At 39.7% G+C, this 13,662-nt stretch overlaps 1 protein-coding gene across 1 annotated transcript in view; it reads right to left on the bottom strand.

The window, feature by feature from the left end:
* The window catches only part of si:ch211-106a19.1 (PH_OSBP_ORP4 and Oxysterol_BP domain-containing protein), a 43,210-nt gene that overhangs the window by 26,331 nt on the left and 3,217 nt on the right, over positions 1 to 13,662 (bottom strand). Inside the window, exon 2 of the mRNA XM_026343260.1 lies at positions 10,317 to 10,525. Coding sequence (XP_026199045.1) covers positions 10,317 to 10,525 — 209 coding nt within the window. The remainder of the gene's footprint in view (positions 1 to 10,316; positions 10,526 to 13,662) is intronic.

Genomic DNA, 13,662 nt, shown 5'->3' with positions numbered 1-13,662 from the left:
AGGCAGCGACTTACTCTGTTCAGCATTGCAGCGTGCACACACGTACATGCATACTTATAGTACACATACAGTGATGTGAGGAGTGATGCAGGCACTCCCTCGCACAAACCCTGTCCGCTCCCTTCTACCGATTTTCTTTCTTGCGGAAATACACACACACACACACACACTTGGCATACACACATTCACAATACTCGGCACATTTACAATTCTCCTCCACATGCCATGTCAGTGCAGTGCAGATTGTAGAGGGAGGGAGGGAGGGAGGGAGGGAGGGAGGGAGAGAGGACGAGAGTGAAGCAGAGAGAAGACAGGACTCAGCAGCCAGCAGTCATCTTGCTGCTGTCGTGGTTTGACAGCAAAAATCAACTATTTTAGTTCACGAGTTAAGCGACAGAGAAGGTATTAAGTAAATAAGGTTAAAGCTGCATTGCTTAAAAAAAAACCACAAGGAGCTTAAGTCATGACATAATAACTCAGTGTGCCACTAGACCAAAGATAAAAGGTCACATAAAACATCCTTCAATAAAATTTCTATTTCCTCTTCTACTGGTTGACATATCTTTTCACCGTTGTCCTCTGTCAGAATGTCTCTAGTGCAGATTACTTGCCACTGACAGACTCCTTCAAATGTGACCTCCCACACACAGGTCAGTGTAAATGTACTAATACCGTACAGTTCATACAGTGGTCATTGGCTGCAATAATAAACCTTACTCCTTCCTGTGAAGGTTTTCATTCCAATGTTACTGCCAGTGTATGTATCACAAAATGCTGTAACTCAAGGTCACCTTGGTCACCTGAACATTCCCAACAACAAGATTTCTTGAACCCTATAGTACAAACGTATTACTTAAACAGAATGAATCTGAAAATGATTACATGCATTTTTGTAGATTTACCTTAATGCATCTAACCCTGTTACTCCTCTACTACATATTCAGACTAGTCTATTCTACTACTACTATTCTACTAATACTCCTATACAGAAATTCGGTATGAGAAATGGTTCGTACTAATGTATTAAATATGTTTTGCTATTATTGGCATAAACAACTGCTATTGTTACGTATTGTTAATAATAATAATAATGTTTACTTTATTGATCCCCTTGGGGAAATTCGTTTTGGACAGCTGCCAGACTGAGTCGGCGCTATGACGGGGTTTCGGTGTCTTGTCCAAGGACACCTCAGCTAGTAGCCAGGAGGAACCGGGAATTGAACCAGTGACCCTGGAGTCTGCAGGCGACTTCTCCACTACCTGAGCTACTGCCGCCGCAGTTATTGCCATTTGTCTTTTATAACAGGTGACAGGTGACAGGTTACAGTTTACGTAAAGTATATCAGTAATGCTATAAATCTATGGATCATGAATAAAATAAAAGAAACGTTTATGACTGTTTCATAGTGTAACACCAATGATTTCTATAGTGGATATTATAAATAGTATACATAACAGCTGGGCAAATTAGACCAAAAATAAACTGAATTATTCCCTTAATTCCTCTGAATTGATTCTGTAAAATATCTGATAACGGCACAAACAGGTAACAGGGAGATCTGCTGTTGACTCTAAGTGAGAGAAGTGCTGACGGGGAAAGATTGGTGGACTGTAAATACAGAATGTCGTATAAATGTCCCGGGGCACGGTCGAAGGGGCAATGAAGCATGAAACCTCAGGTAATTTCATACTTGACCTTCATCATTTCCTTTCCCCTTTACAGCAAGTTAAACCATGCAAAGAGAGCTGAATCGTGCTGGTGAAAGCCAGCAGGCTTTCTGTGATGTAGCTGCTCATTTTACCAAGATATGTATCTTCAAGATGTTTAAACAGTACTCTCACTGTACTGTAACAGTTTGAGGTGCATTCTGTGCATCCCATATGAAAAGTCTACTGTTTTACTTACCATCTATAGATTAAACTGGGATAATTGAAACTACAGTTGAAGGTGTCTAAATCCTAGTGTTGCTGAATGGCATGTTCAAAGAACAAATATTTATAAGCTGATATTAGATGTTAACAACTGCTAACAACTAAATATATGTAAATAACTCAATATTTACACAAAATAGTTTTACACATAACATAATATGTGTTGTTTTAGTCACTGGTTTATTGCAATCTAAAAACAATTCCGCATAAACTCCCCACATCTCTTTGCAAACTGATTACACATACCACATCCCTAAATCCTAATCTTAAATCACAAAACACATTTGCTTTTCCATTTTCTGCTCCAGACACTTGGAACACTCTGCAGAGGAAAATAAATTCAGTCATTTGTGTATACATTTAAGGCCACTGTATACCTTTTCTACTTCTCTGTTATCTCCACATTCCTCTCCACATCACTTGTTCTTGAAATGAAGATACTTACTAATGTGAGCATATCAGCTTAGGAATAGCAGCAACCAAGCATAGGTTTTTGAAATTTTATGCTAGTGTGTTTGTGTTTGTATGTTTGACTTGAGAAGACATAGTTCAAAATGACCATTAATCTGTGCATCGTATACATACAGAAACTGCCTTAATATCTAAATATTTATTTATCATTTATTTACATACTATTTTCATTTTAAAAGTTGGAAATCTGAACAAATAAGAACTCTTACCTCTTCCACACAATAAAATCTCCATAAGAGTTTACAAAAAGCTCTAGACTCCAGATTGACATTTAAGTTGCTACAAATATCACATAATAATTATTCGAGATCGCAAAGTTAAGCAGCATTTTTCTTTTCCTGGAGAAGAGAGAGGTGATTAGCAAAGCATCAGAAAGAAAAATGGTGTTCAAAGAGCCCAATTCCAGTCTCATTAAGCCAATTACTGCACTAGGATCCAGGAATCCAGAGTCCCCACAGCCTGAGCGCACAAGCGGTGAGCTCATTAAAACCAGTCACACAGCTCAGTTTAAGACAGGAAACTGTTTCATCATGGGAAATTACTAATTTGGACAGGACAGATGACATTTCAGAAGTCTGAGTTTGAGACCGTTTCAAACATTAGGCAGTGTCAACTCCAGCATCTGTAGTCAAATAGATGTTATTGATCCACAGCAAAAGACCACAGTGTGCTGCCTAGCTGTCAATACTTGCATTGAAGCACCAGAAAAACAAAAATCGACTGCAGCGAAACACAAGCCCAAAGTGAGGTCACCTAATGGACTGACGCTCCTCCTGTGGCAACAATAACCCATTGCGCCAAAGGACGTCTTAAAGAAGATTCTTGATAAACCACTAGTGTAAGAGAAAAGACTAATTGCTTCCTGTGTCAGCCTGTGCTACCATAATAAGAGGACAATGCATCAACCTGATGCTTTAGTAAACACAAACAGACACATCATTTCATATGAACACCCCACGCAGCAGAGTGAAATTACTGACTGTCGATACACTGGGGCAATGAATCATGCAGCCACGTGCGCACTTAGTCTCCACTGAGAGATAAACCATAGGTCCATGTAACGTCTTTGTGTAGCAGGTGCTGTTTTCAACACTGCACACACCTCTTTGAGGTGTTCAGTAGCAAGAAAAAGCATTTGAACCTTTTGGAATTTCATGAGTTTTACATTATTTGTAATAAAATGTGATCTGATCTTCAACTAAGAGTTAAAGCAGTTCTGCAGGAAGAATGGGTTAAAATTCCTCCTGAACAATGTGCAGGTCTAATCCACAGCTACAGGAAGCACCTTTTCTCGATAAATATATGAAAGATCAGAATTTTTTTGTTATTATTTTAGGCACACACAGTAAACCAAAAACCAGAAATTCCAAAAGGTTCACATACTTTTTCTTAAAAGATCCATTATTATTCTAAACATAAAAGAGGGAAGCCAATACAAGAAAGTTGGTTATATATTGCATAATTTGTAAAAATAAAAACAAAGTGTAAAACATAAGAAGCAGATAAAGAGTACTTTATATGCTCTTCTACGTAACCTAAGCCAACTGTTTCCATAGAGCTGCAGAATGAGCAGCACTGCTCATTAAAAAATAGTTTCAGTTCAGTGATACTTGCAGAATGTCTTGCATTTATAGTTTAATAGGCTTAAGGTCAGGAATCTGGATTTGCTAATAGCAAAATATAAGCTGTTGAAACCTGCTGCTGAAGGCGTATTTCTGTGCTGGTGTGAATTATTATCACATTGTGTGACCTGACCTCTCTAAGATTCAGATACTGTACATTTATATTTCCCTGCAGAATCTCACAAAATCATCACAATTTCATCAGTTGGTGGAAGCTGTCCAGACACTGAGCCAGCATAGTCCCAAAACACATTTATCTGATTTGTGCATTTATTGTCACTAATTGTAAGCTGTTACATCTATGTAATTGTTGAGATGCATGTGCCTTTTGATAATTTTATAGTAGAACCAAGATGACTTTTTTTTTTTTTTATAATTCATACGTTTAAAATCACTTCACATCTCCTGTTCTCAGGAGAGTGAAAGTGGAAATCCTGGACCTCCTGAAATCCTGCTCTGTCACCCACATTTAACAGCATTTCTTCACTTTCTCCAGTGCCTATTATAGAAGTAACATGAAACCTGTGTGAGCAGCAGTAGTGACAGAAAACTTGCTTCATGCTGCTATCAACATTGTCTCTGTCCTGTCCGTTAATTGCACACAATATGGGCACCAGACCAGACCATTCATTGAAATGAGTAGAAACAAAAATGAAGATATTAAAATTCACAGAGTTCACTAGCCTCTAATGTTAAGCTCAAAGATGCTGTCATCATGTTAAACCAAAATAAAGATTTCGGATTTTATATGTACAAGTTTACAGTCATAATGTGAACTGAGATTCCAACAGTGAGAAACAACAAAACCATCTAAAATCCGCTGTGTGAGAAAAACACTCTTAACCAGCTGTAGGAGAACTTCACCTGACTGAAAAAGAAAACTGAACGAGAATACTGAAACACTGTTGTCCTACCTACTCAACCACATTGAACAATGATTAACTAATTTATATTTTAATGACCTGCCTGTATCAGCATTCTCAATTTCTCAACTTGTCCTTGCTGCTGACAAAGCAGAAAATCTATAGACGGAGTGACAGAGAAGAAACGTGCGTCTACTGAAACAATGTGAGCTCAATAATAAATTTGAGTTTCATGCACTATATGGCACATCACTGTACACAACCAAACCATATAGAGCAGATAAATCCCAGCATAACAAAGGGCAGCACAATAAGACCAGTAATGTAGTGTGTAGAGGAAGAATGAAGTTCTTTAATAGCACTGACCTCTGATTGTATGGAGTCACAGCTAACATAATTTATAGATCCATTAAACTGAGTTAACAATGATCAAATACAAAAACAAACAAAAAAAAAAAATCAATAAAAAAGACAAGACAAGCACAGAATAGAAAAACCTAATTATGTAGCACACACAACCACAGACCATTACATATTTTACTTCACTTGTCACAATTAACACATTTTTAATGTTTAATGTGCAGAAATATTTGTATTGTATTTGAATACAAAACTGAAATTTACAGTGATGACAATGGCATCGTGGAATATGCCTGTGACATCAGAGATGAAAAAATCCATTGATGGAATAACCTGGTCATTCAGTATATTCAGGTAGTCAGCTGACCTCATTCTTTGGATACATAACATTGCTGAAGCTAGACCTGACCAGCTTCAGCCACCCCAGATCATAGCACTGCCCCCACAGGCTTGTACAGTAGGCACTAGGTATGATGGGTGGATCACTTCACCCACCTCTCGTCTTACCCTGATGTGCCCATCACTCTGGAACGGGGTAAATCTGGACTTATCAGATCTAGAAACACTAAGGAACTTTACATGAACCAGTATCACCACATTACCAACCAGTTAATTTTCAGTTTACATGTATGTCTGTCAAGACTTATATTCTTATCAGTTCATCCATGAACTTTTCAAGTAGACAAGAATGCCAAATCTGTGTCCAACAAATTATATCAGACATGAAAACAGGACAAGAGGAGGACAAAATGTTTGATTAGTTTCAGTTATTTAAACACAACAGAGATTCAAAGAACAAGTCAGGCCAGTGTGAGAGGAAGCAGGTGACCCAGATCGATGGGTGGGTGGTGTGTTTAGTTCAAGAAGAAAGTGTGAGTCCATACAGTACAAATTCATTATGAGACAGTAAAAGTTTGATTTTACAGTAACAATGTTCTGCTACATTTACCGAACTGCCTCTGATTCTTCCAAAGACAGAGAGACGATAAATATGTCTGAAAATATGATTAAAACAAAAGAAAAGAGACAGAATCGTCATTTTTTTGGCTGGTTAATTACTTGGACAGGCACAGTGTTTGTGATGTGTGAAGAGCTTGGCTTCATCTGCCAGTGATGTTTGTTATGTTACAAGACTGAATATGACTCTAATCTGTTTGTTCTCCTTCTCGACTGTCACCGGGGACTGAGCTGATCTAGCAAATCGACCTCGGCTAGCACACGCATTTACATCCAAGACAAACAAGGACAAACTCATCGCTGCAGAGCTAATTGATAAGGATTATGAGCATGCCATATGCCATTTCATAACATCCTTTCATGAAACACAGACTGGATTCTACTACCTGTGATTGAAGCAGCTGCACATTATTAACGTTTTTAGACATTTTTAACAAAAAAATAAAGTAATTTAGGTCACTGCTTATGCGAAAGATACAAGACATTTTTCACTTTATTGGTAAAACATCAAAAATAATTGCATGAGTCATTAATTTATTGTCATTTAGACTCAAGTATTAAAACTAACACACATGATTTATCTAATCTGAGTCTCCTGCTCTGCTCAGAGATGTTCAATCACCCTCTCAGAGTGCAAAATATATAAGAACGAGTAAAGCAATAACACAGCACTAAATCAATTCATACTCAGTATTTTCTATTTACTGCTGGTGGATAAATGTTGTTTACATTTCTTCCACATTTCCCTAATAGCTGTTCCATTTGGAGTAGTTTTTTCTTTTCAATTTGCAGTTTGGCATCAGATGTCTACTATATATAGCCTCTGTGTAACACAAAGTACAGGTGCCCTTGATTTATCCATTGTAAATCAGCCACTATACACTAATACACGGTACCATATCAGCAACATCTAACCAGATACACATACATGCACAGATACACACATGTATCCCTGAGAAAAAGCCGCATACTTACAAGAAAAAGACGCCGTATCCTGTTTCTATTTTTTCCCCCAGACTTGTAGGACAATAGCGAGGTTTTAAGTGAAACAAACAGATGAAGAGGGACATGTGGAGAAAGCAGAAGGTCATTCCATTCAGAACTAAAAATCCACTAGAAGAAAAGCAGAGTAAACAGCGCACAGACAGAAGGGGAAAGAAAAAGAAAAAGAGGGAGGGGGCGGGAAAACCAGACAGCGAATGAAAGGGTGACTGGAAGAGAGAGTGAAGAGTAAATGCCGGAGCGAATGCAGAGGGGGGAAAAACTGGGAGACAGTCAGGACCACAAGAGAAGGAGGGCTGGATAAAATAACAAAAGAATGGTGATTAAAGAGGCATGTAATCTATACTCACATCGTCCTCTATTATATTTAGGACCAAGAACTGAGAACTATCATTTACTGTAAAGGTGGAACATCAGCTGGGATGTTACAATATATGAATAATGGAAAAAATGTGCAAATATCTGTAGTTAGTGAACCGCATCAAGCAAATCATGTGAGTACCAGATTACTCAACCCTACCCAGAATCGGTGCAAGTAAAACCACATCCAGACACTGTCAGAATGACCTAATGACCCATGCTAAGGCATGTCAATCCACTTTTATTGAGAGCTCAAGATACACATCAGTTTGCATGCTGTGCACATCAGGGTCAAGTGCTGCTTAGCTCAGATGTAGCTGCCTAAAGCCAAAGAAACCAATGATCAATCAACTGATTCCAGCATATAGGACATGCCATTTCTAATCCACTATAGCATTTCTGTTCCCACTAAAATTCACTAAGCAAATGTACTGTTAAATTTAAAGACAAGTGCACGTCAGGCTTGCATGTTTAATCTGCCAGTGGAACAAGTGATTTGTCAGCTGTAAACCCAGTTTTACATGAAATAGCAAAAACAAAAAAAAACAAATCAGAGGGCATGCTCAAGTGAGGAGAAACACTGCCATCTGCTGAATGCACAGACCTAAACCTACAGCGAGAAAGCTGTTAGAAATCCAATCTAAACCTAAATTAAAACAAGATTCACACATGGGAGGACAGGCAATTTACAATAGAAGGTTAATAAATGGAAAGGCTACAGATGTGACATCAGTACTAATTGAAATTCAACTGATTCAGTGCTCTGGTCAGTTCTACAAACATGTATTCTCATGGCTAACAGACAAAGACAGATTCTCGAGTCAAGTCAATACAGGAAATTAAGTGCACACAATTAAATATACTTTTTTTTTTAAATTACACTGCCTAGAGGCCAAAGGTAAAATGTAAAAGCACAACCTAAGGTGGTAATTAGTAACCAAGTCATAACTTTAGACTCCATCCCCACAAATGACGTGAGCAGGGTTTCTGTGCTGAATTTACATTGTGATTTTCTCAGGAGATCAATAGGAGCTCTTTGTCCCACTGACAGAGCAGTGAGGGGAGGTTAATGAATGAAGGCACCCTGTCACATCGACACATTTGTCTAAAAATTATGGATTTGAAAATTATGGAATTTTGATAAGCTGTGACACATAAATAATTTCTTACGGAGGTATTAAAGCTTTCTCTCAGCTGTATTAGCAGATACTTAATTTTCTTTAGATGGACTAAAGATGCACAGTCTTTCACTAAGCTTTATATCAGTTACTGATTTAAGATCAAAACCTTGACAATTTGCATATAATTTACTGCTGCATAAACTAAAAGTCTATTGCATGGCAATCAATTATAGCACTAATAGAGTAAATACTATGTCAAGCTTTGTGTTTCTAGCAAATGATTTACATAAGATGTGTGACTGATATGGGGGTGAAATCAAGCATTAAGGAGGGATGGAGGGTCAGATGAAATATTGTATCATGGGAATTGTAGGATTTTTAGAGCTTGATAACACGCTATCGACTAAAAGTCCGAATATCATAAGCTTTTTTTAAATCGGTCACTTGTGAGTCCTTCTCCTGATCTTTTGCCACAGACAAACCTATTTCAATTCTATTTGACCAATAAGCTAAAAGGCAAATACCTGCTAACAGTTTGAGAATTAAGATATGAAATATTTTGTAGTACTGCTGTCACTGTCATCTTGGCCTCCTCTATTTAATGATTATATAACAGTTGTATCTTCAAGTTATTCTATCTACAAAGAGTAATATGTTCTCCTGTAACCCAATATCTAGCTAGGTTTGAAACATGCTTCATAACACCCTTCGATGTGAAGAGTATGCCAGCAAAGCTTGCCCTCCAATTACTTTTCAAACAGACTCACTATTTTCTTTCAAAAGGATTTCCAAGCATATTCCCATATATCAGCATTCCTCTCCTGGTGACTGGAAGTAGCACGCTAAAAGGCACTCACATTCTCTCCCAGTCTATATTTAGTGCTCTAAGTTTCAAATGGAGGCCAGAGGAATATATAGCCTGTCTCATTCTCTGTAGACTCTGTCGGCAAAATACTAGGGCAGAGAGGCTTTGGGATGATGCCAGCCTGAACCGTAAAAAAACAAAACAAACAAAAAAAAACAGTTCTCCCAGGCTTTTCCCACAGCCTTTGACCAGCAACACCTAAGACAACCCCATAAGAATAAGTTCCCTTGCAACAGAGTCTCCTGTTGTCAGGAGACGACTGAATGGAAGCTCAGTTCTCACGGTACCATTAGCATACTCCAGTTTTGTTTTTTTTCCTAACTGAAATTGGCAGAAAACGCTGCCCTCTTCTGGTGTAAACTGGAATCTGAATTACATGAAAGAAGCTGAAGAATCAGCTGTGCTGAATATCAAAACCCATTGGACACTGTGCACAGTGGCCCAGTGAACAGAAGAGTGTTCATACAAATATGTAGGCTCATTTGAGAACCATGCTAAAAATGTTGAGTCAGTAGTGAACACACCTTTCACCTTAAGTCAAAATGACTGATATGAATCACGAGATAAGCACACTCTGGTATGTTAACCCTAACTGTATCCGCCCAGCGTTTATTATTTATCTATCAAGATTACATTCTGACCATTAACACCTAGCAACAGTGCATAGGTGCAATATGCTCTTGCAGCTTTCACTTGCAAAATAAAAAGTATGTCCTGCAATTTGAATTTTCCACATATCTTTGTCTGTATCAGCTGTCCTTACCAGACTGATCGTTCATCATGCGAATAGCTTTAGCTTTGGCCAACTCCAGTGCCGTGACCCATCTCTGACGCTCCACTTCTGTGCTAGCTTTCAGGTGGTAAGTGCGACCGCCACTGCTCAGGACAATATTGCAAGCATCCTCTGTGTCAATATGTGCTGTGGCCAAGTTAATTGTTCCACGACACGTGTGGGCCATCTCTGCCTGCGTCCTGCAACAAAATACCAGACAGAAAGAGAGACAGAGAAAGACAAGCAGACATTCATTAATACAAGACTCCAGGTCAAAAAGGTTGTAGGTGAGATAGAGCAACTGGCATTCCTACAGCCAATAAGCACAAGCAGGGAGGCAAGAGGGAACAGAGGACTGCCACAGTGACCATGTCAGAAGTCACTCAGATACCCAATCAGTAGATGCACCAGTGGAAGTACCAGGTTATATCACTAAAACCACACAAAAGCTCAATCAAATTCATTCATGAAACCTAAATCTGCAATAAACAATGTAGAACATATGTAATCTTACAATTCACTCAGTGTGGCCTGTTGTGCAGGATTGTGGGTATTCTGTGTAGCCACCACAAAATTCAACTGTTGAACATTCAGCAGGCCGCAGTAATCTAGATAACAAGGCCATTGTCTGGCTCTGAGGCTCTGTAGTGAACAAAACCAAACAAAGAAACAAAGAAAGAACAGAGTGTGAGAGGTGGTAAAAGCAGAGAGAGAGCGATAGCAGGGGAGACGGAGCCAAACCAGCAGGGTAAGAGATTAGAACAAAGAGCAGGGGCAGAAGAGTGTTAATACGTGTCTGTGGATAGTACATGCTTTTAGTAGGTCTTAAACTCATGGGTATGTACTGTACACTACATACAGTATATGTTCCTATTAGTTATTTCTGTAAATCCCTGTCAATGTGTTAGAATTGCATTACTATGACTAATTTGAATGCTGAAAAAGAGAAATTGCAAGAGAAACATTTCAGTTTGTAGTACTGTAGTAGAAGTAGGCTGTCTGATACTCAGTTAAACAAGCTAAGCTGTGGGGCAGGGATGGACCATCATCTCCCTCAGAGAGCTGAGTGTATGCAGGTTTTCAGTCCAACCACAGACAGCTGATTTTGCTGATTAACAACCTCAACCGGAAAGCTGCAGCTAATCAGCAAAATCACATGCTGCGGTCAGTGTTTCAAATTAAACAAACATACCCTCAGCTCTCCCTGTCACAAGACTGCCCATCCATACCCTTGGGAACAGCCACTTTGAAGCATGCAGTCATGCAATCATGTGGATTTGTCTATGGGTGATAACATCCATTCATCCATCCTCTGTGAGCCCTTGCTGCCATGAGCAGCTGCCTCTCAGCAGCACTAAGCTCTACATTGGCTCCAGTTTCACTTGACACTGGCAAGGTGGCTACCACCTTATTAAGTCAGTGGTTGAAGTGCATTCATACGTTCTGCCATGCAGTGACTTCCCTCACACTGCTTCTACAGGCTGAAGTCAAGTCTTGTTATGGTGCCAATCCAGAACAAGAGCTTCAGTGTACCGCTCTTCTGCTGGCGCTCGGTTCACATAAGTTGAGCAGACAAGACTGCATTGGGGCCATGCGAAGCTGTGCAGAAGGCGGGCAGAGATCCTGAACAGCCCAGTTTCTAGCCTCACCAAGCCAGGCTCAGCTGCAGAGTCTTGGCTGTAAGTGGGTCAAACAAACTGAATGTGCTGCTGTTGAGCAAGATGAGATCCACGCTGATCGCTTCTGCCCTGCAGGGAGGTGAGGCCATGCAAAGGCCATGAAACTACAAAAGCTGGGAAAGAGAGATAACGATTACAGGGGCATTAAGGCACTAGTATAAGAGGGTGCAATGGTGAGTGGGGGCAGCTGAGGGCATGAAAGAGCATGTTGCACTGAGCCAGGAGAGAATTGCAGTGCTTTACCTGTCAGTCCCCTGTGCACACATCCTCATAAAACACAAATCCACCGATCTGGAGCATGTAATGACAGAACAACAACTAGTGAACAACACAGAACAGACAGCCATAAGCATGAGGAGACATACAATAACAAGCAGAAGAAATAGAACATAATACCCAGAGCATGAGCATGTAGCTATGTTCTGTTGTGGCTGGGGGCTGTAATATCACAAGACATGTAAGGAGAGAGCCGGAGAAATGCAGAGGAACATGCTGCACTAAAAACTCAAAGGAGGCCTCGCACAAGAGAAGCAAAGCAATAACACTCCAACATGGTCAGTGTTACATGACCTGCTGAAAGACTGAAACAATGAGATGTTGAGGTGAGAATGTGGCCAGACTCCCTGACCGCTTTCATGTCACTCTGCTGCTCTCACCTTCACATAAAAACAAGGAAGCCACCTGGACAGGCAGGAACACAGACATTTCTATGCACAGACACACACACACACAAAGAGTGGCTTGCTGCTAAGACCAATGGAGCCCATTAACAAGATTAGATCACAGCAGCCACATCTCTTGGTCCAGTCACTCTGCTGATGTGCCAGACTAGTAAACATGATTCAAGCTTTACCCTGCAGCTGGGCTCAAGGTTGGATAGCTCACCAATCACCACCTCCCTGCACCCAAGAGCTGAGTGCGCCAAAAGGAACGTCATGACTTGGCTGTCCAAAGGGACAAAAACCCCCCACTGAGTACTTCAATTGATTCTACTGAGTTACTCTCCTGCAGCTGCAAAGCAAATCTGTCAGGCCTAGTCTAATACGAAAGACGATACCAGATTCACTCATATGGCAGCTCCAATAGCACTCAAAGCTTTAATGCCCTGTAATCTTCCCTAAAGCACCAAGCCGGATTTACTTTAAGAGGTGAGCAAGTAGTAACAGTATTAAAACTGGAAGCAAAAGTCAATTAAGAAATTAAAAATGAAGTGGGAAGTGAGAGGAGGAGGATAAAGATCTTGTCATGCGTCCCTGTGAGAACAGAAGATTCAGGCTTTTTTTGTCAATTAGCTGATGTAAGAAGAAGACAATCAGTCTTGCAGTGTAAGAACCAAAAGAAATCAATAACAACTGCGATGTTGAATCTCTGTAAAACTCATTACGTTCTAACAGGCACAACTGCTGAGTGTGTTAGTCCATCCACTGAGGCAAAACATTGATTATGGTCCTCTGTTACCCTTTGGCTTCTTCAAGTCAGAGAACTAAGCCTTTGTCTTGAAAACAACAGCCCTAGTGAGGAGAAGTTATCTCTCAAGTTATTGGCTACTTCCTAATTGGCAGCAGGTCACTACTGATTTATCGGAAATATAACCGTTTTTTAAAAACATACAAATACTGAACACATAACACAAGTGTTTTTTTCTAATAATAGAGTTT

Source organism: Anabas testudineus, chromosome 9, assembly GCF_900324465.2.
Source record: "Anabas testudineus chromosome 9, fAnaTes1.2, whole genome shotgun sequence".
Lineage (NCBI taxonomy): Eukaryota > Metazoa > Chordata > Actinopteri > Anabantiformes > Anabantidae > Anabas > Anabas testudineus.
The sequence above is the reverse complement of the archived record's forward strand: the minus strand, read 5'-3'. Positions and strand labels throughout refer to the sequence as shown.